The following is a 26,951-nucleotide window of genomic DNA, read 5'->3' as shown; positions in this document are numbered from 1 at the left end:
GTGGCTAAGTCTCTGTGGGCATGAAATGACGGAGCTTGACTAGTAGACAACAGAGGTCCCTTCAGCTCCCCAAATAGGCCATTTTACACATTTCTATTTTCTCATGTTTTCCAAGTTTGTTTAAATTCTGTTTTTGTTTTTGTTTTTGAGGTGGAGTCTCGCTCTGCCGCCCAGGCTGGAGTACAGTGGTGCAATCTTGGCTCATTGCAACCTCTGCCTCCCGGGTTCAAGTGATTTTCTTGCCTCAGGCTCCTGAGTAGCTGGAATTACAGGCATGCAACACCATGCCCGGCTATTTTTTTTTTTTTTTTTTTAATTTTTAGTAGACATGGGGTTTCACCATGTTGGCCAGGCTGGTCTCAAACTCCTGACCTCAAGTGATCCACCTACCTCAGCCTCCCTATAAATCCTGTTTTTTAACCCTGCTTTCCAATATTGGGTGAATTTTGTGATTCAAGGAGGAGGACAAGTGTGCACTGCAGAGGCCGGCATTCTGAAGCAAGTGACACCCTGAGTAAGCTCTGCTGGGTAGAAACAAAGATGATTATGAAGCCATTGAGAAGAGAAAGAAAGGCCTTGAGAAAGTGAGGAAGAAGGTGAAGAAAGATGGTTTCATCTGTAATGTAAATAATTCTCAAAAAGAGATGTAAACAAGTGAGTAGAAATGAGGATAATGTAAAAGGTGAATTGGCCAGTTAGGATCTGAAAGGAAATCCCACAATTCCCCAAAAATAGTGTGTGGAGGGTTGTCATATGAAATGAGAAATTTTAACTAGGTGGGAAGGATTGAGTTCCCCCACCCAGCACTCTCCTATTTGCTAAGAATTGGAATAAGAGCTCACTGGAGAGGTCTCTGAGCTTCCTAGAATCTAGGAGCTGAATCAGGGCTCTGCGTCACCATGGTAAAATCCATCATGTGGCCGGGCGCGGGGGCTCATGCCTGTAATCCCAGCACTTTGGAAGGCCGAGGTGGGTGGATCATTTAAGGTCAGGAGTTTGAGACCACCCTGGCCAACATGGTGAAACCCCGTCTGTATTAAAAATACAAAAATTAGCTGGGCGTGGTGGAAGGCGCCTGTAATCCCAGCTACTCAAGAGGACGAGGCACAAAAATCACTTGAACCTGGAAGGCGGAGGTTGCAGTGAGCCAAGATAGCACCATTGCACTGCAGCCTGGGTGACAGAGTGAGATTCGGTCTCAAAATAAAAAAATTCAGTCATGTGAGTTCAAATTTGTATAGCCTCAAAAACGGTCTTTGTATGTTAGTGGTCTTCGGTCATTCTCCACCTGTCGTTTGTGAAACTCTGAGATAAGCTCCACATGAGCAGTGCTTAGTCCTCAGTAAGTCCACGCTACTCCTATCCCACCCAAGCCCCTCAGCGTTGACCTTTCGCCATCTTTGGGTTTGCAGGGCCAGAAACGACGCCTAGGAGTTCTCCTTAATTCTCCATGGAATAAAACAAATCATCTTACAAAATTGAAAAACAAATTCGTGCTATCATCCGACACCCCTCAGAAACTTCTCAATGCCTCTCTAGAAATTATGGGCCTTGAAATCAATAGTGCCACCTTAGATCGGAATGGCTGATGCATTTGTAAGGCTTTCTGGTTTTCAATATTCATTCACATTCTTTATTTCACTCACTCGATCTCTACCCTGTGACAGAGGTGGCACAGATTCCCAGAGGAGCTTGGAGTGAAATGGAATTGCCAGTGTCTAGAACCAGCTTCTGATGTATGCCCACCACCTTTTCCACTTCCCCCACCCTCGTGACTCTTATGTTCTTTCATGTCCAGTTATTAAGATTTTTTGAACCCTCAGTCAATTTATCCTCAAAATAAAGATTTCAGAATAGAGTTGTCTCATGGGCATATTACGCACAGAAAGCTAGCAATTCTCAGGCTCTTCAAAACCTTCTGACTACATGTATACACGGTGAGAAAGTTGTTTTCCCAATCGGCATGCTTCTCCAAAGTAAATACGTTTCTGGGATCTTATAGCAAAGAGTCCACATCGTCTGGGCACAGAGGGCTGTGTCTATGAGCAGGACCTAATGGCTTCATGGATTGATGCCAGTTCCCTTGAGAAGCCAACTATGATGAGTCCAAGTAGAATCCATTTTTTAAAAAATTCAAAAAGAACAAGGATCCTCTGCAAAACTTCAGAGACATTTCATTTTTCTGAGTTGAAACTGAAGACGCAACCTTGTTACTATTATTGTGAAGATATAAAGCCATATATATCTGTGTTTCTTTCCTCAGGGAACCTTCAAGGAAAGAAATGCAAATATGTACTACCGTACTGTGTACTTTTCAAGGGCTTTTTCACATAATATCTCATCTGGTAATAAAAAGATATACCTACTGTGGTGTCTTCTGACTGTCACTAATGCCTGTTATATGAGGTAAGAGGAACAGGTGTTCCCCTGTATATGCTCAGATTCACCTGGAGGGTTCTTTCCATGAGGCCGCCATTCATGCCTGTAATATTCACAATGGTGCTTGGCTTTCCGCCTCTAAAAGGTGGGTGATGGTCAGAAGACCCCTAGGGCATTCCTGCTCTGAGGGTCCATAATCCGAGATCTGGGGGCCAAGGGAACCCCAGGGTCCAGCACTCCCCATCAGAGGTCCTTGTGGCTCAGTCTGGTTCTCTTGGGACAAGTCCTGACCATCCCGATTTGCCTAACATGGAACAGAAGCAAAGCCACTCTCAGGTGTGCAGAAGGGGCGTTTGACACCCAGACATCATCTGTAGGGTCTCCCAACATTCTCGTGGCACACTGTCCCTGCACCTGGACGTCTGATCACCCCGAAGTATCTGTTCCTCCTGCCTCATGTGTGGTTGGGATTTTAGGGCATACATCTGAGATTCCACAATCCCTCTGTACCTTCAGTTCGAGGTCTGGTCTACGGTACATGCTCAGGTCAGGGAGGGCGCACCTGGGAGTGGAGTGGCCTGGCAGCCCTTCCTGCTGGGCACAGGGCCGCTCGTCCTCTAGGGTGCCTGTGGGTTCTGTAATGTCCAGCTCCAGCCTTGGGCCTGGCATCTCCCTGGGGTGAGCTGACCCCCTGGACACTTGTGGACCTAATTGTTCCACGGGCCCTCCCCTTCCGCAGGTCCCCAGCTCTGGTCATCAAGCTCCCTGCAATCTCTCCTCCTCACAGGCTGCCTCTTCTTTGCTAGTGGTGTCCTCTTCTTTGCATGGGTGCCCCATGGGGGCATGGTGAACCCATTTATTTTATGCCCTCTGCCCCCTCATCCCTCACATCCAGGTGGTCAGCAGGAGATGGTCATGGTCTCTCTGATCTCTCCTGTCCTGCTCCCCAGTGTCTGAAGGCCACTGCACTGTGCCGGCTCTTGTCCCCTCTCGCAGGAACCGCTGTCACATCTTCCTGGACACCCCCCTTATGTGCCCCCCACACTGTTGCCAACGGGGCCTTCCGGTGCAAATGACATCTCAGGAGCCTCTTGCCTGAAGTCTCTGGGTGGTTCCTAATGCTGCTGGCGCCCCACTCTCCCGTCACTGCCTGCACCCCAAATGCGTCTGCAGAGCCGAGTGCTCTGAGGTCTGGGTTTCCAAGCTGAGCTCCTTGGGTGCTGGGCAGGCCTCTGGCCCCCTCTCTCACCTCTTCTTCCTTCCCCTTGAACTACAGCAGTTAGACCTATGTCTGTTTTATACACTGAGTTTCCTCATTATTTTTCATTTTCTAAAATGGATCACTGCTTATAACGACCAAACAAACAAACAAAAAAATGCAGTCAGCTAGTAAATGTGGCAAATGTTGACTGTAATTATTGTGAGCAGCTCTGAGTGAAGTTCCTAGGGTGCGATGCTGCCCCCTTATGAAACACCACATGGTGGGCACTGTTGGCAGGATGTAGGACTCTACGGCAGAGGACTTGAACTTGGGTCCTGGCCTTTTGCCTACTTAGTGATGTGATGTGCACAGTTTCTGGGCCTCAGCAAGTCAGATATGCTATAAAAGGTTATTCCCAACTCAAATACTACGATTCCATAGCGAAATAAAACTTTTCAAGAATTGAAGTCAATTGTGTCTACACATTTCACAGAGTGAGAAAGTGCTGGCCAGCCCAGCAGCAGGAACTCTACAAATAAAGTATTTATGAGAACAGGGGCGCTTACAGACCCAGGCTAGGCCCAGACAGATTGGTGGCTCTAATGGCACTCAGAAATGACAAGGTACGACATCAATACCCCTGCCAGCAGACTTGGGTCCGCACAGGCGTCTGGAGCTCTAAATATAGTGTGCTGTTTTTGTTTCTTCTTGTTCACATAAAGCTGCAAGCACTTCACTGAGTCACTGCAGTCCAGTCAGCAGGTCCTTAATTACTTTTCTCAACAAAGGCACTCAGAAGAACAGGCAAAGTTCTACCAGTTAGGACTGGCTATGGAATGTCAGGGGCCCGCGGCAAAATGAAAATTTGGGGCAGCTGCTTAAAAATCATTAAGAATTGGCCGGGCACAGTGGCTCATGCTTGTAATCCCAGCACTTCGGGACGTGGAGGTGGGTGGATCCCCTGAGGTCAGGAGTTTGAGAAGAGCTTGGCCAACATAATAAAATCCTGTCTACTAAAAATACAAAAATTAGCTGGGCGTGGTGGCGGGCACCTGTAATCCCAGCTATCTGGGAGGCTGAGGCATGAGAATCGTTTGAACCCGGGAGGCAGAGGTTGCAGTGAGCCAAGACTGCGCCATTGCACTCCAGCATGGGTGACAGAGTGAGAATGTCTCAAAAAAAAAAAAAAAAAAAAAAAAAAAAAAAAAGTGAAGAATTTCAAGCTGGAGACAGCAGAACATGAAGTCCATCTGGGGCCCTGTGCGAGGAAGCAGGTTACACACCGGTGACCCCGGCCCTGCTAACTGCCATAGTGTTATGGCTTGGGAATGTGATTTTCCCATTTGTGGCAGATCTATGTCTAGCGATTTCATGGGGTTTTCTGAGAGGATTTATAGAGAGTTTTTCTAAGAACACCACACAGTGAGGAAGTTGTGATTTCCTCGGAGTTAAGGCCTAGTCAGCAGCCCCTTCTCTATGGAGAGCCTTGGGGCTTTTCTTCCCCTTGAACTACAGCAGTTAGACCTATGTCTATTTTATACATTGAGTTTCCTCATTACTTTTCATTTTCTAAAATGGATCACTGCTTACATCAACCAAAAAAAAAAAAGAATCAGCTAGTAAATGTGGTAAAGTTGACTGTAATTATTGTGAGCAGCTGTGAGTGAAGTTCCTGGAGGTGGGGCTGCTCCCTTATGAAACACCACACAGTGGGGCACTGTGGATGGGATGTAGGACTCTATGGCAGAGGACTTGAACTTGGGTCCTGGCCTTTTGCACTCCCCCCCGCCCCTCCCAACAAGAGCTGCGTTGTCTTCACCCAGGTGCACCAGCCAGCGGTGGAGGGGCTTTCCAAGAGCTGCCGTTTTCTAGCCTGGGCAATGCTGACTGGGCGAAGGTGTGATGGAACAAGTTTACCAAGGAAGAAGGATATAATATCAGGGAGACCATGAGAGGAAGAGTCAGCAAACATTAAAACTGTCAGCCCTTTCAATACTATTTTCCAAGATATCAGAAACTGTTTATAACCTCCAGGGCAACCGTTCTTAGACTTTTTTTTCATTCCCTACTGGTTTAAAACTCTGATGACAGCTATGGATCCCTTCACTCTCGTGCACTCACACATTTTAGGTACAATTTCCTGAAGCCTGTTCTTAGGCCCCAGGTTAAGAATGGTTGACCTATCAGGTTAGTTCACAGAAATTGAAGTAACTTATTTCAGATGATGAGACGGATGCGCTGCCTACTGCTCCAACAAGCCTGCTTAAAATGATTTATTTCAACCAGTAATTTAAAACTGAGCTGTTCTAAGAAGGCAGGCCAACAGGTGCCTATCGGGTGGCATGCTAAATGTGCCATCCCCAGGGTCCCGGAGGTATACAACCTAAAATCCCAGCCACAGGCAGGCTGGCACCCTGGGCTAACCCTGGCATAAGTCAATGCAATCCTTGGCCTATTCAGAAGGAGCTACTCTAATTACGCTTTATTCCAGGGCTTCTTAAACTAAGGGTTGTGATCAAATAGTGAGTCATGAAATTGATTTAGCTGGTCATGACCAGCACTAAAATCAAACAATAAAACAGAAAGTATCAAGGCATCTTCTGTTGAGAAAGGCAAGCACTGCTTCATGCCTTTTATGTGCATATCTCTGTGCATTGGATCCCAGTAGAAAATGTATTTCCTACTGTGAGTTGCTGTAAAACACAAAAAGTTTGAAAGCTACTGTTTTATTCGAATTTGTAGGAGGCACACGTGAGGCCCTCCGATATCTGTTGAGTAGATAAATACACATGTAAGTTGCATCAGTCACAGACCTAAAGACACCATGAGTCATTTTCAGTGATGGCATTTCCACCCTCCCAGAACTGCGCAAGGATTACTAGCTCTTGATCAGACTTAATTTTTTTTTAAATGATCATTTCCCTTGGAGTCTGACATTTTTAAATTTGTGCTTCTGGTAGGTTTGAGGTTGAGGGATACGGGTTTCATTTGGTTTAGATTGGGTGCCGGAGGCTTTTTTTTTTTCCCCCAGTTGAGAACACTAACCTCATCATAGGGCCAAAAAAGCAATACACTTTTTTTTTTTTGTAAGAGAGAAGACTACAATAGAGACATGAAGGTAGATACAGCAAGAGGAGCATCTAATTCTCTTTTTCTTGTTCCCTCCCTTCTCTCCTTCAGTAAACACTAAGCAGCTGCATGCCAGTCAAGGAGTTGGCTGCTGGGAATACAGTGAGGGAAACTGACACAGGCCTGGCCTCTTGAAGCTTACCCACCTGTGGGCAGAGACATTGGCCACTCGAGTCCACACATCCCCAGTGTATACCATGACAACCCTGGTCAGAGCTGTGAAGGAAGCATATGGAGAGCTATGGGAAGTGTGTGCAGTGGCAGGCTTCCCTGAGGAGCCCACGCCTGCACCTCTCCCTGAAAGATGAGCAGGAATTAACAGAGGAGGCCTGGGGGCTGGAGCCCAGGTGGCATGCAGGACTACGGTGCAAGCCGAGAGAGGTGGGTCTCGTACGCTAGGTTACGGATTTTGGCCTCCTTCCCATAGTGATGAGATTCTGTTTGGAAATGGTCGCTCTGATGTCAGTGTAGAGGCTGGATTAGATGAGGAGCAGCAGTGGATGGTGGGGTCCTCCAAGAGACCTTTGCACAGTTAAGGTGAAAGATGACGGCGGCTTGCAGCTGGCCGAGGCAGTGCACAGAAGGAAAGGGATGAAGTGGGTTAAGCTGGGATCCACCTAGTAAGCAAACTGTACAGAGCCTGGTGATGGATTAGGTGAGCAGGGTGTGGCACAGAAAGGAGTCAGTAGGACCCTCATGTCTGTGCAGCCTGTGAATGGGGCTGGCCTTCAGCAAGGTGGGGGTCATTGGGGAAAGATGATTTGGGGTGCTTTTATCTCCCCAAGTGGACATTTCCAGTGGGAAGCTGCATATGCAAGTCTGGAGCTCTGAGGAGAGGTCTGAGCTAGAGACACAAGCCTGGCAGAAAGAGCAATTCCGGAAGGCAAAAGGAGCAAGACACACATATGAACACGCACTCCTCAGAGCCACAAAGCCAAGAACCACACGCACACAAAAGGGATGGAGCCGGTCAAAAAGATGCACAGACAGGGAAAGTCAGATGAACAGAGACAGACTTTCATGAAGCAATCGCTTGTGGCTTTTCTGGGTATGGAAGAAATATATTTTTCAAGCTGAGTTGCAGTTTGACAATTCCAGGCAGAAATGAGGTGAGCACTTGGCCAGAGGCCACCCTCCCCTGCTGGATCGGCTCCAACCTGCAGGCACACATCTACCTTTGCCTCGGAAGAAGGCCTCTTTGCACTGGGCACTGACACCGTGATTGAGTATCACTGACAAAGCCAGAACAGGATGAAAACGTGCCCGGGAGGCCCCAGAAATTCTGTTATTGAAGCTTTCCTATTGGCCAGGGATGCTCTCTCCAAAAAACTGTATTAGACATGTAGCCTCATTCTTTTGTCATAAACGGTTTTTAAATAAATAAATGCACAGAATAAAAAAGACATGATACGTTAAAAAATTTGTTAGATGCATTATTTTACATTATCAGAATCGTCTATCAAAGCACTTTTTAAAAGTACACATATTGGCCAGGTGTGGGGGCTCATGCCTGTAATCCCAGCACTTTGGGAGGCCGAGGTGGGCAGATCACCTGAGGTCAGGAGTTTGAGACCAACCTGGCCAATATGGTGAAACCCCGTCTCTACTAAAAATACAAAAATTAGCTGGGCGTGGTGGCACGTGCCTGTAGCCCCAGCTACTCGGGGAGGCTGAGGCAGAAGGATGGCTTGAACCCGGGAGGTGGAGGTTGCAGTGAGCCGAGATTGCATCACCGCACTCCAGCAGACAGAGCAAGACCCTGTCTCAAAAAAAAAAACCAAAAATAAACAAACAAAAACGTGCATTTATTCATGGCTCCCACTCTTACACAAGCATATTTGACAGAAGTCTCCAGAAAGTCCCACAGGGCCGACCAGGCAGTGATTCTCCTTCCTGTGGCAGTTCTATTTCTCATTCTACACTTATAAATTGGCACTCTGATTATGAATTGGCTGCCCAAGCAGCTTGATACCAGGCAGAGAAGCAGCTGGCTTTGCCTGGTGAAAGAATGCTGGCCCCTGTGACAACGCTGGTCCTGCAGTCATCTGTTGAAAATGAACAAATCTGCATTCTGGCTTTCTGCATTCAGGGTGAGAGGTTGGACAACATGGGTCTGTCCACAAGCTCCAGTCCTCTAAGTCCAAGGTCTGAGACCAAGGCCGCTCTGTGGGCCAACGCTGCCTCTCCTTCTTGGAATGTGTAGCCCCTCCCTCCATCCTGACTTCCAGGGGCTGTTGAGACACTCAGGAGTGACTGACAGGAAGCTGAAATGTGGAGCCTGTTGAGATAAAAGGAGGCTCAGTAGAACTTCACGGCGGAAGGGTAGTTAGTTTCTACTTCAGGTGTAGATTCCTTTTTTTTTTTTTTTTTGAGACTGAGTCTCGCTGTGTCACCCAGGCTGGAGTGCAGTGGCATGATCTTGGCTCACTGCAAGCTCCGCCTCCCGGGTTCACGCTATTCTCCTGCCTCAGCCTCCTGAGGAGCTGGGACTACAGGCGCCTACCCCCGTGCCTGGCTAATTTTTTGTATTTTTAGTAGAGATGGGGTTTCACCGTGGTCTCAATCTCCTGACCTCGTGATCCACCTGCCTCAGCCTCGCAGAGTGCTGGGATTACAGGCGTGGGCCACCGTGCCTGGCCCAGGTGTAGATTCTTGACTCAGGTCGTGGGTGGGATCTGCCCAGTTCAGCTGTCTGTGAATACCCGTATTTAAGGCGGTTGGGGGTTACTGCTTGGGCCTCTGTGATGCCAACAAAGGACTCCCCTGGGATGGCCTGCAGCCCCCTCTGTGATGAACTTCAATGATTCACCCCACAAAGTTATAGGCAAAATTTCCAAAAAGCATGTTCCGAGATTACTTCCCAGTTCTTTGTCCCCAAGGAGTTGTTGCTACTTTAAGGCAGGCCTGGGTGAGCAGACTCTGCTCCAGCCTGGATCTGCCTCTGGGTCCCACTGCTTGTTTCCCTTGACACTTTGGGCACTTCTTCCAACTCCATTGGCTTCAGCCCCTGCACAGAGCCCCTTCAAGCCTTCCAGTGATGTCCACCGGCTCTCCTGAAGGGCTTGCTTCCTCCTTGGGGCACCATCTCCAATCCCAGTGCCTGGCCACCTCCTCTGGTCCCTATTCCGTGGCCCCACAAGACAGGGAAAGACACTCACTGCTCAGAGCAGAATGGAAGATGGACTCCCCACTTGAGGCACATGATGGCACTTCTTATTTAAGACCCTCGAACAACCTACCTCACTCAACACAAAACTCTTCCTGCTCTTTATGATGTTGCTTTGTAAATTGTAGATCACTGGGCAAAAGAGAGGGATGATGACGGGAAGACATTCTGGATAAAGGGAGCATCCTGAGTGTCCTGGCAAGCGTCCTCAGCTGCTCCTGGAGGGGCCACCACCCTGCACAAAGGAGCTTCTCCTTCAGAGCCAGCCATGGACTTCTCTGCCCAGTGCGAGCTGCCCTCGGCTCCTTCTAAGGCCTCACCTGTCCAGTGCCGTTGCTGCTACATCCATTTCCCACCTCTCGCTTTCCCTCCAGGTGCGCACCTTTTGACACAGGCAGTGCTCAGCTCTGACTCTTTGGAGCTGATCCCACTGTTTCGAGGTCCTCATGTTTATTTTCGGCTGCCACAGATCAAGTTCTGGACCAAGAACCCGAGGGGTCCAGGTAGTTACACTGAATTATATACTTTATAGACTCAGGTCACCAAGTCATGATCCACTTAAAATATGTGAACTCTACTTTTCCTTAAAAGCATTACTTGGTAGCATGGGGAAAAAAACCATGCTCTCAGGAACCAGAGGGGTCAAGCACTCTCCTTTGCCCCAACTCCAGGAATTTAATGAAGTATCAAGTCCTGTCGGTTCTTTGGCTGAAATTTTTCCGGAATCATCCACATCTTTCTGTCTCCTCGTCCACTGCCCTGGCCTGGACTCCAGTGCCCTGTCCCGCCCTGTGGGGACAGCCCTCCCTCTTGTCTCCTTGGCTCTGTCGTGCCACCATCCAGTTTGTTCTCTGCCGGAGAGACAGAGGACACTTTTTGAAGCATGCATTGGATAAGGCCACTTTCGTCTCTTGTCCTCAGATAAGATCAACACTCCTTTGCTTGAGTTATAAGGTGCCTGCCTACCCCCTGGCCTGTTGCAGCCCTCTCTGCCACACTGACTCACTCTGACCTGAGTCTCCACGTCAGCCACACCTCTAGTCCCTCGGGCAGGCCCACCTTCTCCTGCCTGGGCTCAGCACAGGCATCCTCCCACTTGTGCAGCAGCGTCTTCCTGCTAGCTCTCCTCTCTCTGCCTGGCTAACCAGAGCTCAGCCCAGATGGGACGCTGCTTCCTCCAGGTTGGGCATCTCTCCCGTATGCTCCCATGTGAGCTGGACTTTCCCGTCGTCACTCACCTCCCTGTACCACCGGTGCCTCCTAATCCACCTGTGCTCCTCGGTGGGTATCTCTGAGCTCTTTGCAGGCAGAGCCATGTTGATCACATTCACGACTGTCTCCCAGAGCTCCCGAGCACGGAGCCCGCATATAATCAACCGTCAATGGATATTTCTTAAGTAGGGTGAATGAATGACGTGCTTCCCGCTCTGGGTACAGCTCTGAGGACTCCCTCTGAGCACACACTGCATGACGGCAAATCCATGCACGCACAGCGTGACTTCCTGTCCTCCAGCGAAGTGTCAGTATGAGCAGAGGTGGAAAAAAATGCATGTTTTCAATTCATTGGTGAAAAACAAACCCATAAATCAGTAGTAATAAGCAGTGGATTTTCAGGCACAAACCGGGTAGACACTGGTAACTTTTATCATATAATGGCACATCACATTGTTAGGAATTTAACTTGTGAGAGCCAAGAAGACATTCTGCAATACGATCTTGTTTTTGTCAACTTTCAATGGAAATGGATGTGATACAAGCCCTCAGCCCATGAGGAGCTTGGAAAGAATCGCTGCTTCAAATTTAAGATGGCACTGTCAATATTCTATTCTCTCTTGTGAACGGGTTTTAATCTCTTTAACTACACTGAGGGTTCTTTTCTTCCCAATATTTCTCGGTGGCTAAAAGGGACTGAAGCAAGCATGAACAACGAGAGGGAACGAAGGCTCTCCAGCGTTTACACAGCCATGAAGATGGGTTCTGTTTACCCAGACGAAAGGGCAGGGGGCACCTGCACAGACCTCACCCTGCCACTGCCCTTTCTCTTGCTTCTTTGCAATGAAAGGGTTAAACACCCTTTGCTCCCAGAAAACCCCAGGCCAGGCAGGCCACACTGTGGGTGGTCCTTCCTCCCCACCCTCAGGAAACTGCATGCTGCACACCTGTGTTTCGGTTGCGAGAGGAAAAGAGGAAGAAAGAGAGGAAGCGGAATGAGCCCACTATAGTTTGTTTGTTTTAAAAAAAGAGCCTTTAAACGCGGCATTCTTGAAAGAAATGGTTTCGTATACTATTTGAAAAAAATCTACACAAACCCCTTCCTTGGTGGGGCGGAGAGATAATGTGACTTGTCATCTTAGGGAGTCTATTTTCTAACAATTTAAGAGCCTCAACAAGAGTGAACCAGGGATTCTGAGCTTTCTTGTGTGTGTCATGAAGCCCTCAGCATTCCGCTGAGGCCCGTGAACCCCTTCCCAGCATGTTTCTAAATACATAAATACGTGAGATGACAAAAGAAAGCAATAATAAAGACAATGTTTCTAACATAATTTTGACATCGTGATATAGAAAAATACATGCTTACTTATGAATATGCTAACTAGTAAGATCTATGGTTTATCAACTTCCACAATTTTGAAGTAGTAGCAAGTGTAAATGTTATGCTGAGCTATCTGCGATAACAGTGACACCATATAAAATAGCTGCAGTTTCTAGTGGTGACAAACACCACTAGTGTGATGTGTTTCCCATATTCATTAAAGGAAATATTCAATTTCATTTAGATTGTTAGTGGAAATAAAGATGTAATTGTTTTCCTCTCCAAGTTCGTGGATCCCTGAATTCCATTCATGTCACCCAGGTCAGGAATCCCCGCTCTAAACAAATCCTAGAAGCAAAGTTCTTGACCCCGGGTCAGGCCATGCCCTGGAAGGTGATGGGGTCCCAGGGGTAAGCTGCACTTCTGCACCAGGGCCATGAGCCTGCTCTGACTGCCCTCACAGCAAGTGATCACCCATCCCGGCTTCTTGGGGAGACCTCACTCTCTCGAGGCCATGGGGCAGACCACTGGACGTTTCCATCCAAGTTGCTGCATTCCATCATATTTCTGGCATCTCCTAATCCAAGCATGCAGGCTCACCTCATTAAACTCTCTCCTCAGATTTTTCTTTTTTTTTTTTTTTTTTTTGAGGTGGAGTTTTGCTCTTGACCCCCAGGCTGGAATGCAGTGGCACGATCTCTGCTCACTGTAACCTCCGCCTCCCGGGTTCAAGCAATACTCCTGCCTCAGCCTCCTGAGTAGCTGGGATTACAGGCAGCCACCACCATGCCCAGCTAATTTTTGTATTTTTAGTAGACACAGGGTTTTACCATGTTGGCCATGGCTAGTCTCGAACTCCTGACCTCAGCTGATCCACCCACCTTGGCCTCCCAGTACTTGGATTACAGGCATGAGCCACGCTTCCAGCCTCTCCTCAGATCTTAAGGGGCTCATGGGAACCGAGAAGGGGAAAATGCCCAGTCTGAGGCATAGAGAGCCTGTGTTATCCTGAAAACTGAAATGTGCAGGTAGTAAAATTTCAGGAGAGTAATACAATCTTCATATACACATATGAGAGAATTTTTAAACATGTAAAGTACTCAGCACATATATCTTGTCTTGTTAACTTCATGATAATCCTGGGGGAAGAACTAGCAAGTTGAGCTTATTTATGACTTTGCCTGGGCTCAGCTGGGTTATAACAGATGGTTACCTTCTCTACTCCTCCTGGAGTCTTCAAAAGCCTTCACAGGCTGGTGACCACATGTGATTCATCCTTCTCTCCTCTCCTGCACGCCCCCCGCCCCCCACCCGCTGTGCCCACGCAGAGTCTCACTCACGGTTGACACCAATTGTTGGATACACTACAACGTTCCTGCTGGGCTGGGGTAGAAGTCATGGCCTTCCTCACATGTTAAAATCTGACTTGCCCACCTGCTGCTTGCCTGCTTTCTGGCCCACTGAGTGGCTGTCTGCTCTAAGTCCGTGAACCATTATGAACCTTCACACAGGGCCTGGGATGCTGCCTTCCAGTTCTCACCTTGCTGTCTGATCGGAGTCAAGTCTCTGCCCTCTTTGAACCTGAGTTCCACAGCAAATGGGGGTGACACTTTCCAGCCCATTGCTTGGTAACATAGGGAAGACTTCCTTCAAATGTAAGAATCCATGCATAAATAAAGGATGGTATTATGAAAATGGAAGAGCTATCTTAGTACAAATAGTTTCTAAGTATTCATTTCACTTATTTAATTAAAAAAAGATAATCATTACATTTCCAAAGGCACATTACTGGATTTTAAAATACACTTTCTTCTTGCTTCTCCCAAAATATAATCTTTCCATTTCAATTAGTCTTTTATTTAAAATACTTTTCAACCTTTTTTAAAACAAAATAAAACTTAACCTGTTCCAGCAAACCAAATTATTTCATAGCTTTTTTAAAAAATGTGCAAACACATATTAAGCTTTCAAAACTAAGGCACATGGGTTATTATTCACTATCAAAGTTTCTAGGCTTTAACAGCTCAGTTCTGCCCAACTCCTACAAATAGTGGGTGGAATTTGGTGAAACATTTATTGCCAACATCCAACAGAGAGCAGCTGGATCAGCTGACACAACCACAAATATCTTGGAAGAAGAAACTTCAGGGCTGGTAAGGTATGTTTCATCTTCTGCTTCCCTAACTCCAATTTCCATTGCTGGAAGCCAATTTCAATTCTGGGCAACTCACGTCAACAACAGATTACTGTGCACCTAGCAAGGCACTGTGTAGGGCTGGGCACGGTGGCTCACGCCTGTAATTCCAGCACTTTGGGAGGCCGAGGCGGGTGGATCACCTGAGGTCAGGAGTTCGAGACCAGCCTGAGCAATATGGTAAAACCCTGTATCTACTAAAATTACAAAAATTAGCCGGGTGTGGTGGCACGTGCCTGTAGTTCCAGCTACTTGGGAGGCTGAGGCAAGAGAATCGCTTGAACCCGGGAGGCAGAGGTTGCAGTGAGCCGAGATCGTGCCACTGCACTTCAGCCTGGGTGACAGAGCAAGACTCCGTCTCAAAAAAAAAAAAAAAAAAAAAGTAACAAATACACAACTGCTTCTTAGAAAATAACTGGTCTTGGGTCTTCAAGTCTCCGCTCATGTGAGAGGCTGTATTGTTGTAGTAAACACAGTCATCCCTCTGTATCCAAGGGGGATTGCTTCTGGGACCTCCCTCAGGTATCAAAACCCACAGATGCTCAAATCCCTGCTAAGAAATGGAGTAGTGTTTGCATATAGCCTATGCATAGCCTCCAGTATCCTTCAGGTCAACTCTGGATTACATTTTTATTTATTTATTTATTTATTTATTTATTTATTTATTTATTTATTTATTTTTTTGAGACGGAGTCTCGCTCTTTCACCCAGGCTGGAGTGCAATGGCACGATCTCGGCTCACTGCAGGCTCCGCCCCCCGGGGTTCACGCCATTCTCCTGTCTCAGCCTCCCGCGTAGCTGGGACTACAGGCGCCTGCCACCTCGCCCGGCTAATTTTTTGTATTTTTAGTAGAGACGGGGTTTCACCGTGTTAGCCAGGATGGTCTCGATCTCCTGACCTCGTGATCCGCCCGCCTCGGCCTCCCAAAGTGCTGGGATTACAGGCGTGAGCCACCGCGCCCGGCCTTTTTTTTTTTTAAAGACAGGATTTCACTCCATCACCCAGGCTGGAGTGCAGAGGCCTGATCAAGGCTCACTGTAGCCTCAACCTCCCTGGTTCAGGTGATCCACCTGCCTCAGCCGCCTGGGTAGCTGGGTTTACAGGCACCCGCCACCACGCCTAGCTAATTTTGGTATTTTTTGTAGAGATGGAGTTTTGCCGTGTTGCCCAGGCTGGTCTTGAACTCCGGGGCTCAAGCCATCTGCACACCTCAGCCTCCCCTGTACCCGTTCAGTACAGGCATAATTTTTTCCCTTAGTATATTTGATTTGAGGTTGGTTGAATCCATGGATGTAGAACCCATGAATACAGAGAGCCAAATGTATTCACTTCTCTCCCTCTTGAGGTGGCGTGCCCTTCCCTGTGCCACTGACGTGTTGCGTGCCTTCCTTGGGCAATGGAGTCTTCGCCACAGGCAGAGGTTGTAAGGGATACTGCATGTCTCAGCTCTAGGCCATGGCGGCCAGTACCATAGGTAGCTGCCCTCCCTTCAGCCTGGGTCCTGGAAAAACATTTGAGGAGACCTGAACCTGAATCAACACCCAGGGCCGAGCCTTGCCCAATCCCCAGAGCTGCCCCAGATGTCCCACAGCCACACGAGAAAAAGAAATGCTGCTTGTTAAGAGCCACAGAGGTTTTTGAGGGTGCTTGTAATACGGCATCAGCAGACCACAGCTACCTACTACCTGTCATCAACTCACTTTATAGTCGGATGCCAGATCAGTTCTCCTAGGGCTGAATTCCAGCCCTCTCAATCTCCTGTTCAAACATCGTGCTTCAGCGGCTGAGTCAAGTCCCTCTTTCCTAGATGGGCGTCCAAGGACCTCTCAGTGTGGCTGCCAGCTAATTTCTTCAGCCTTTCCTCTCATTTCTCCCCTTTATGGGAATTGGTCTAAAATGACCATCCTGAGTGCTACAACCTTGTCAAATACTTCTTTATGATGTTAGTTAACTTTTCATAACTACGTGGAAAACTCGTTAAGGGCAGGGAACGAACCTGTGTGAAATTTCTTTGCCCTCTACTTGCACATAGCAGCCACTCCATAAATGCCTCTGGATTCATCGTAAATGCTTGCTTCACAAAGCGTTCCATAGAGACGGCTGGATTCCTCACCTGACTCTCCATGTCCAGCCCTGGGCCCTGGCACTGCCATGAAGCACTGTGGACGTCCCACCCTGCGGTGAGCCACGGCAACATCCACTGCAGACACCCAGGGGGACGATGGCCCCACAGCCTGGGGTGTGCAGGTACTTTTCAGAGAGCTCAGTGACTAGCAGAGGGTACAGACATGACTGGTGGCTTGGACCCAAAAGCATGGATTAGATTGTTTGATCGATTTTTAAGTTTAGTTACAGGACCTGTTGCTTAAACCATAAAGAAAGGACTCAACTCCAGACACTAAGACAAAACTGACAGGCTAGCATGAAGGGGCTGGTGCCCTCAGCAGCAGCAGAACCCAGCCTGGGTACGGAACACTCCAGAAACCTCAGAGGAAGCATCCTCCTGGCGGGTAAAGAGTAAGCAGCTCCCTGTATGCTCAGGAGCCCAGCCTTCCTGACGCTTTCACACATCCCGCCAGGCTGGATGCCCTGCCTCCCCTGAACATCCCTGAGCTTCTGTCCTTCCGTTCAGTGCCCCGGGTAGCCTACACACTGTAACTCCTACTTAGCCTTGGCAACTCAGCATAGGGACCAACTGGGGAATCTGCACTCTCCCAGAACCTGCACACAGCTCCCGGTGGCACTGAATGCATTCTTTTTTTTTTTGAAACGAAGTCTTGCTCTGTCACCCAAGCTGGAGTACAGTGGTGCCATCTCGGCTCACTGCAACCTCTGCCTCCCAGGTTCAAGCGATTCTCCTGCCTCAGCCTTCCTAGTAGCTGGGATTACAGGTGCTAATTTTTGGATTTTTAGTAGAGACAGGGTTTCACCATGTTGGCCATGCTGGTCTCGAACACCTGACCTCAAGTGACTAGCCCACCTTGGCCTCCCAAAGTGCTGGGATTACAGGCATGAGCCACCATGACCAGCCTGAATGCATTTTTTTTTTGTTTTTTTTTTTGAGACAGAGTCTCGCTCTGTCCCCAGGCTGGAGTGCAGTGGTACAATCTCAGCTCACTGCAACCTCAGCCTCCTGGGTTCAAGCAATTCTCCTGCCTCAGCCTCCCTAGTAGCTGGGATTACAGGGGTGCACTACCATGCCCAGCTAATTTTTGTATTTTTAGTAGAGACGGGGTTTCACCATGTTGGCCAGGATGGTCTTGATCTCTTGACCTTGTGATCTGCCCGCCTTGGCCTCCCAAAGTGCTGGGATTACGGGTGTGAGCCACCGTGCCTGGCCCTGAATGCATTCTTTATCTCCGCCTTCCCCAGCCAGAATGAAGACGCTGCCTACCAAGAATAGTGCATTTTAATGGTCACTTTGGAGATCTGGAAAATACAGACATGGGCAATGAAGAAATCACTTACACACATGCACATACACACAAGAGCATGTGCGTGGGCCCTGAAGTCACTTTCTGTAACTCATCTTTGGACTTCACAGGACTTCATAATATCAAATAGTGCATGTTTCCTTGCATTGTTCTAGGTTTGAAATGTTATTGTTTGTTGTTTGTATATTCTTCTAATTACATTTCACAGCTATTTTATCTTGCCCCCGACTCATAATTCATTAAATTTAAATAAATTTGTGGAGAGTACATGTCTTGATTTTTATTACAAATCCTAACTGATACATAGTATGCTATTTTAATGTATTTATTAGGTAACTGATAAACCTACTAAACATAAAAAAATAGTTCTAATGTTTGTTGGTACCGTTATTATTGTTCTTGTCAGCTACAAAATATGGTGATTTTGTTTCTTCTTTTTTGATAGTTACATATTTGTGTTTATTTTCCTACATTACCACATTAATTAGAAAAGATATTGTAAAATACTAGCAATGATACTAGGCATCCTAATTTGTTCCTAATTTTAATGTAAATCATGCCAGTGTTTTGCTATAGAGAAAATGTTAGCTTTTTCCTTTTTAACATAATGTTAAAGAAATATTCTTCTGTATTAGTTTTTAATCACATAGCAATAGTTTTAGATAGCAAATTACCACAAATGACGGTCCTTCAAACAACACAAACTCATTATCTCGTGATTTTTGTGGGTCAGGAGCCCAGCGCGCCAAGGCCAGGGGGGAGCCTCTCTATCTGCAGTCAGCGCCTCTCCTGAGCTCTGTGCTGGAGACAGGATTCACTGCCGTCCATCCTGCTCTGAAAGGGCACCAAGGCCTCCTGCACAGCATCTCTCCAGCTCTGCTCTTGAGGGCTCTTGGAATCACACTGGGCCCCTTGGATAATCCAGGATAAACTCTCTCAAGTCAGCTGATTAGTCACCTTTTATGACATCTACAAAGTCCCTTTTGCCAAGCAAGGTGACTTAACCATCGGAGCAACCCAGGGGGGTGTGAGGGTAAGGGGCAGTCATGAGGGCCAGAATGCTGCCTACCATACCTCCCAATCTTGATACACTGAGTTCTACAACTAGAAATGAATGTCTCGGCCAGGTGCGGTGGCTCACGCCTGTAATCCCAACATTTTGGGAGGTCAAGGTGGGCCAATCACTTGAGGTCAGGAGTTCAAGACCAGCCTGGCCAACATAATGAAACCCCATCTCTACTAAAAACACAAACACTAGCCAGGCGTGGTGGTGCACACATGTAATCCCAGCTACTCGGGAGGCTGAGGCAGGAGAATCACTTGAACCTGGGAGGCGGAGGTTGCAGTGAGCCGACACTGCACTACTGCACTCCAGCCTGGGCGACAGAGCAAGACTCTGTCACAAAAAATACGAAACAAATGTCGCATTTTATCAAATCCCTTTTTAGTATCTATTATCATGATCATATATACCTTTTATCTTTTGATCTATTGATATACTAATAGTTTTATTAACATTAAAAAATAATCACATTCCTGGAATACATCCTTCCATGTCATGACTAATTCTTTATTATACTGGTAGATTAAGTTTGCTATGTCTTCATGTTGGCTTGTTGTAATGTTTATAAATTAGGGTGGGGGTTTTATTTTGCATATTATTTTTGTAAGGTTTTGGTGTTAGGGTTATACTATTTTGGTGAAATGAACTGAAAAACCATTCAACCTTTCCAAAGCTCTCAGACACTACTCAGAACATAGGAAGTAAGCTGTCTGGGCCCAGCACCTTTCTCACTTGGTTCTTCATCAAACTTTTCAGTTTTTCATGGCTAGTAATCAATTCCAGTTTTCTACTCATTCCTTGGCCCATTTTCCTATACAATCATGTTTCACTGAGATTTTTCAAATCAATTGGCATAGAGTTAACACAACAGGCAAAATAATGTATTTCCCAATAACTATAGAAAACAATCTCACCTATATTTGTTTCATTTGTATCTGTTACTCGCACTTTGTTAATTTCTTTGTCTTACCAGACGTTAATCCCTTGGCTGGTTGTTTTCTAAAGAATTAGATTCGGCATCCTATTGGTTGTTGTTTTCTAAGTCATTGTTTTCTTATAGTTGCCCTTAAGTTTGTTTGCTGCTCTTTTTCTGCCTTCTGGAGATGGATGCTTTGTTCATTTATTTGCTTCTAAGTTCAGTTTTTTGTACTAGACTTTTTGAACTATTTTTATTTTGTTGGCCATCCACCATTAAAGTAAACTTCCTGTTTGGGGAGAACCCCAAAATAGGTGGGAGGCAGGGCCCCACCCTCCCATCCTCATTATAGATGCTGAGTGTGGGGCAGTCGCCACCTTCGCCTGGCTGTCTGCTTGGACATGGAAACAAAACAGGCCAGGGGCTCCCACCCAGGTGTCTGAATCCAGAGTTGTGGTCTTTGAAGACAGTCAGAGTTTCAAGTCGAGAGCTGCAGCAGAGGGAACTCAGTGGTGGTGCCACAAACGTCCTACCTGTGGCACTTGCCTCCTGCAACATCCTGCTGCAGACGCAACTGGCTGTGCGGGGCTGCCCAGCCTCCTCCACTGTTCCTGGTTTCTGAGCCTCATTCTCCAGCCTCCTTGTTGATTCTACCGGCAACCCGACAGTCTTCTAGTTAATTCCTCTTCTGCTTAGATTAACTATTTCTCATGTTTAAAATGTATAATTCTGAATGGCATGGTTTTCTTTTGCATTGTTCTTACTGCCATTTTCTAAATATTTTACAACCGCAGTTTTGAAGTTTCTGTCACCCAAGATTTATGAAAAGCCTCTTTAAAAAGCTTCTTTAGAAAGATTTATAAAAGTTTTTTAAAGTTTTTTTTAAAAGCATTACAATTGGGTAAGTTTGTGCATTTCTATCTTTGTGATTCATTTCTAGTTTTATTGTTTCATCAGATGACATTTTCAGTGGGATATCTGCCTTTAGAACGTTGGAAAGTGTTTTGGGCTTAATATGATTAATTTCTGTAAATGTCTCATGAATGGTTGAACATGGTAAGTACACTTTGTAAAAACGAAGTTCAACGTACATTTATGATACTTATACACTGGCATACTCTACTTAGAGTTTGTTGACCTGAGCCATCAAAAACAGACGTATGCTATTGTTTCTCACTAGCATTACGTGTATAACAAATTACCGTTGCATTTTCTAACAACTTTTACTTTATATATTTTGATGCAATGTTATTTGGTGCATAAATGTTGGTGACTTAATTCTACTCTTAACCAATATAAAATTACTCTTTAACCTGTGTAATATGGTAAATACAATACTGTCTGCCTTGAGTTCTCCTTGGTCTGCTCTTAATAATGATCCCTGGGGACTGGCTCATATTTTCACATACCTAGCTATTGTCACAGTGCCTAACACATAGATGCTTATTCAATGTTGGTGAAATGAAGAGATACTGGAAACCAGGATGATCAGTAAAGTCCTGTTTGTTTTGGTTCCAACAAGGATACAAATCTCAGCTCCCTCCATCCCCCTCCAATGACCTGCTTTCCTATGGGAAACTAACGGCCCCCTCATCATACCCAAATAGTTACAAAGACATTCCCAAGTGCTAATCCACACCAGAAGGCAGCTGCAGGGCCAAATCTCTGCCATGTCCAACCTCTTAATAATGCACAACTGTGAAGCAGTGGCTGGGTTGCTGAGGGCAGCGCACAGCAGAGTGTATGCAACACACAAGGTATCTGCAGTCTGAGTTCAGACTCACACACAGAGGAAGCAGTGAGAGCAACAAGGGGGAGACACTGTGGGACAGAAGGCAGAGTGTGCAGTAAGATGCAGTCAAGTGCCCGGGAGAGGAAGAGCACAGCCAGAAAGAGGCGAGGGAATGAGAAAGGGAGCTTGTAAGGATTTAAAAGAGGAGGGGAAAGTCCTGCCAGAAATAAAAGCGACTGGACACTGAGTCCCTGCAGAGGGCGCCTGGAGGTTCTTTGTGGCACCCACACCAAAAATGACAGGACAGAAGACAAGGGACCAGGCCATGTCCTGGATGTGGGAGGAGGCTGGTGCTGCTCGGTGCCCCCCAGGGGCTAGCATGGCCTGAGGGCTCCATGTACTACTTCCTTCGTCTTGACGGCCCCTCCAGATGTGGCATCATAGGTGCAGAGACAGTCCCAGTGCCCAGACAGGACAGCAGGGCTGGGACCCAGGCTGCAGCTGCCTCCAGAGGCCACCTCTGAGCCTCTAGGCTAAGCTGCCTGGGTCTGGGCAGAGTTAGGCAGACTCTTGTATAACCGGTTTGCAAATGCTGGCAGTGTTTCATCTTACTGTCTAGCAAACTTTCTTATTAGTTTGTCCACAGTGTGTGATTAAAATCTAGTACACGTAAATCCCTTTTTATTACAGGTTTAGGCTGTACTAAAAATACCCATTCCAGCGAAAGCTGCTAGCTATTCTGATGCTGGACTAGGGCCCACCAAACGACAGACATCCCTCATAGGGCCTACCCCGTCAGAAAAACGAGGGCAGCATGCACCTGGGGCTTTAGAACATACACAATGAGCCTGAGAGGGTCTCACAGGCCCATGTTTTGCCTCTTCAGCTCCTTCAGTTTCTCTCACTTTAATGATTTGAGGGATATGAGGATCTGAGAGAGAAGAGGTGGCTCCCTGGCCCCAGCTGTTGGTTGTTTAAAAATATTCCGTAACCTCAAAGCCCGCCTGGATAAATAAACAACCCAAAATGCTGTGTTCCACATGTGCAGAAGCAACGCGATGGCAAGACTCAGAGAGAACCAGAGAGACGGTCAAGGATTCCAGAGAAACAGACAGACGGAAACAGGCAACAGGGACAAAGTCAGAGAGAGACAGAAAATATATTCACGTCGATCACAGCAGATCATCTAAATCCTTCCAGATTACAGAGAAACAAGGCGATTCCTACTACTTTGTGAAGACGCTTCTTGTTGTAATCAGTTACTTGGGAGCACTGATGGCGGCATTCCCATCACTGATGAGAACATCAATGGCCACAGCCATGCGCTTACTGGCTCCAGTGTGCCACAGGTCTGTCTGTGCTGGGTGCTGTGGCGGGCACTATCTCAGTTAATCTTCAAAAGAAACCGAGGGAGTGGCATTAGGATCACATCCATTTTACAGATGTGGTAACAGCTGGGAGCATTCGGACAACTTGCCAGGTTCCAGTATTGCTCAATGAGAGGACCAGGATTCAGCCCTGGCCTGTGTGTCCTCAGAGCCAGGTCCCCAACCACTGGGGGTCTGCCAACTAACTCTGTGTTTGACCAGAGAAAGTTCTTTCCTCAGTCCTCAACTAAAAAGGCCCCTATAACTTTCAAACTTATTTAACAAAGAAAACTGCTCTTCTGAACGGCCTGGGAAGCTGCATTTTTCTTCTCTCCTCTCCCATGCAAAGTGACATTTATTTACTGTGCTTGGGAAGGACCAGCTCAAACCTGCTCGTTACAAGGTAAGGGAAGCCACAAGTTCCCACCTCCACTTTCAGCATACCACTGTGCTATTTCCCTTGCTGCAAAAATAACTCTTTCAGTAAAAACTTTCCATTTAAAAATAAGATCATGGCTAACTCTGCAGTTACCCTTCTCAGTGGGAGACATTTGCCTTCCACTCTATTTTCCTGAATGCAGAAGGTCCAATCTGCTGTCCTGCTCATCAGTCAACCAAAGGCCCAAGTGTCCCATAATTAACCGGAAAACCGAAGCTATGCAGGTTTCAATCACTGGGTGGTGTTTTGAGGAGCCCTGTGGGCAGCTTTATTTTAGATCACTCATATGCTACTTCTTCACCTGTCCCCCACGGAGCTGGCCCTGAGCACCACTCAGAGGCCGCAACGTGCGGTGTGCTCCTGGGCTCCAGCCTTCCTCCTCTAGATCCCACCCCAAACTTCCCCACTTCCTCTCCTTTCCCTTTCTCTTTCCTGTTCTGGGTCTCCCATACATAGACCACCACCATGTTCGGATGTGGATGCTGGGTGGCCACTGTGACTTTGATTTACCAGAAAGGTGGAGGCCTGGCTCCTGGCCTATTATAGCCTGGTGGCTCCTAGGTTCACGGCTGGTAGAGTGCACAGGAGAGGATCCTATTGGCAACACTCACACATGCAGAAGTACACCGTCACTGGGGAAAGGCACAGTTGTGATAAGGGGCTTTTACATCTCATTCATCAGGGTTCTTTAAGGGACACATACACCTGTGGGCAATGGGCGGGAACAAATGTGATTATACGAACTTTCAGAGCAGTGTCTGATAATAATCCAAAAGGAATTTTAAAATAGTAAGTTATAGGAGATTGAGAAGAAAATTTTGACTGTGATTAAAAATCTAGCCTAGGCCAGGAGCGGTGGCTCACATCTATAATCCCAGCACTTCGGGAGGCCGAGGCAGGTGGATCACTTGAGGCCAGGAGTTCAAGACCAGCCTGGCCAACATGGTGAAACCTCGTCTCTAAGAAAAATACAAAAAAAATTAGCCGGGCATGGTGGCATAAGCCTGTAGTCCAGCTACTCAGGAGGCTGAGGCAGGAGAATTGTTTGAACCCGGGAGGTGGAGGTTGCAATGAGCTGAGATCGTGCCACTGCATTCCAGCCTGGACGACAGAGCAAGACTCCATAAAAGAAAAAAAAAAATCTAGCCTAGAGACAAGAAACAGAGGATAAATGAGTGGGCACACTGGGGGTGTTTAGAAATGAGTAAAAAGTTTTATAAATGATAAAGAGAAGGAAGTACCCAGTAAGACCTTTAGTTTTATAGATAACAACACCCTACCTACCAAAATACAGTCTGGAATAAGGCATTAGACCTCCAGAAGGCATGCAGAATGACAGAAGAGTTTATGTGCATGAGTGTAAGACACACACTGTCCCATCATGTCACAGGCCTGGAGGTCAAAATTACAACCCAAGAAAGGGTGTTGAGAACTCCTACAGGTAGACAGTTCCCCCAAAGATATTTAAGATGCTGTGCTCCTTCAGCTTAAATTGTCCCCAAGATAGGTGTGGAATGCACACTGGGGCTGGTGTCACCAGGAAGGGTATTGGTAATCAAACAAAGGCTGACGTGTGTCCTTGTAGAAACCCTGGTGTGCCCCCACATGGAGAACTAGGTGTAGTTTTGGCCATTGCATCTACGGAAGGTCAAGACATTGTCCAGAGAAAGCTGATCAAAACTATCAAGAGAGGAGGAGTAACAAGAACACAGCAGCTAACAATTACAGAGCGTTTGCTAGATGCCAGGCATTTTCCACCTGTTCATTCGTTTATTCTCTCCACCATCCCATGCGGCAGGCAGTTATCAACCCCACCGCAGAGACGAGGAAACTGAGGCACACAGCGTTTCAGTACCTTGCCTGTCACGCAGCTGGTATTTGAACCCAGGCCGTGCAGTGCCAGATCCCGTGCTCTTAACTATCAGCTACTTCCTACATGGGAGAAACAGAACACATTCCATACTGTTCTGTTGGGGAGGCAAGGCTGAAAGTAATTTATCTATATTAAGAAAACCAAGACGAGGCCTGATAGAGAAAACATGAGCTTTGTGGCAAACTGTAGATGATTAAAGTTAGGGTAAAGTTAATTTAAGACAAATAAACAGAAGACTGCTTTGCACAGCAGGACGTACATTATAAAATGTTATTTTTCTCAAGAAGAATTAAGACTACAAATTCTAAGACTCACGAAGAGTGTTGGCAATCAACGCTGTGTTACTAAGGGAAGCTAGGTTTGTTCTGAGGTGCACTCCCATCCTTTCAGTTATGAGGTAACAGGGTTTCCATCACTTATTCTCCCAAGAATACCCCTGGTCACTTCTGCTAGAGGCAGGCCATGAGTCTTCCCCACTGTGGCAAAGCTTTTATCCTCTCCTTGCTTCCCTTCCTGTCACTTGGGTGTTGTGCCATCTCCTTGCCAACCTCATCTCTAGGCAGCTCCAGCCACAGAGAGAAGAGAGTCTGTGGGTGTGGGGAGCAGCTCTCAGTCTGCAGTGACAACAGGCGCTTGCCAAATAATCCCAGGGGCTAGGCTCGGGTCACTTGTAGAAGGCCCGTGCTGGGCCAGTGGTAGGGCCCAGCCTTACAGCTGCAGACCTCTGAGCTCTCAGTTCCCTTTGCCTGTTTCCCTACCCTGTCCTGGAGAAAGCTGGGAGGCAGAGAGGGGAGACCTTGGTCGTCTCCGGCAAGAATACAGATCCTAACTCCAGCCCCTGGAGGAGAGGTCTCCTGGACCCTGCCTCTTTTCCTGTCCCCAGAAGGACTGGGGATTGAACGCCCCCAGCTCCTCTGAGGAGCTGGGACAAACAACTGCACAAGGGTGCCCCCCGTGGGTGTGTGGCCAGCCCTGCGGCAATCGAGGGGCCTGGGGGCGACATGACTTTATTTCAAGTGCCTGCTGACCTGGCAGCCTTGGGAGACAGAGGACCCCATTCTGGTGCCTGTGCTGGGGGAGGCGCAGCCTAGGGCGGTGCAGGGTGTAAAGAGAATAAAAAAGAGATTTGGTGACTCTAGACCCGGTGAATTCAATCAGTGGCAAGATGCAAATGCGCTGAAATAGTAACCATTACTGAGTGTTCCATGGCGCGGGGCTGGAGAGGCGCAGAGCCCACCCGGAGGACCCGGGCTCCTGCCAGGCTCCGCCCAGGCACTACTCACCTACGCAGTTATCACAAAGGCTGCAATGGGAGGCGCGAGGGGGCCGGAAAATCTTGCAGGTGAAACAGTATTTAAGTTTCACGGTCTGGCCATTGATGATGACTTCTTTGGTTCTGGGAGGCGGGCGGTACCCCCCTGAACTGGTGCCGTTTGCGATATCTGTGGAGAAAAGAAGAGAAAGAGCGCACACATTTCAGAGCCTCCCTCGGCCTCGGCGGGACCCATCCGCCTGCAGTGTAAG

The 26,951-nt window shown here is 47.3% G+C and overlaps 1 protein-coding gene and 1 long non-coding RNA gene across 6 annotated transcripts in view; both read right to left on the bottom strand.

Moving 5' to 3' along the window:
- Window positions 1–26,951, bottom strand: part of ZDHHC14 (zinc finger DHHC-type palmitoyltransferase 14) — a 310,422-nt gene that overhangs the window by 54,952 nt on the left and 228,519 nt on the right. For 4 of the 5 annotated variants that reach the window (XM_063632845.1, XM_063632837.1, XM_055268072.2 and 1 more), the window contains exon 3: window positions 26,711–26,869. The exons of the other annotated variant lie outside the window; for it this stretch is intronic. In XM_063632845.1, the coding sequence (XP_063488915.1) occupies window positions 26,711–26,869 (159 nt within the window). The remainder of the gene's footprint in view (window positions 1–26,710; window positions 26,870–26,951) is intronic. 5 annotated transcript variants of the gene reach the window in all.
- LOC134735768 (uncharacterized) lies at window positions 8,494–14,976 on the bottom strand. The gene is made up of 2 exons (XR_010119211.1): window positions 11,114–14,976; window positions 8,494–8,987 (listed from the first exon to the last, which is right to left on the bottom strand). It is a non-coding gene; the product is annotated as an uncharacterized lncRNA (long non-coding RNA).

The sequence above is a fragment of the Symphalangus syndactylus genome, chromosome 2 (assembly GCF_028878055.3).
Source record: "Symphalangus syndactylus isolate Jambi chromosome 2, NHGRI_mSymSyn1-v2.1_pri, whole genome shotgun sequence".
Lineage (NCBI taxonomy): Eukaryota > Metazoa > Chordata > Mammalia > Primates > Hylobatidae > Symphalangus > Symphalangus syndactylus.
The sequence above is the reverse complement of the archived record's forward strand: the minus strand, read 5'-3'. Positions and strand labels throughout refer to the sequence as shown.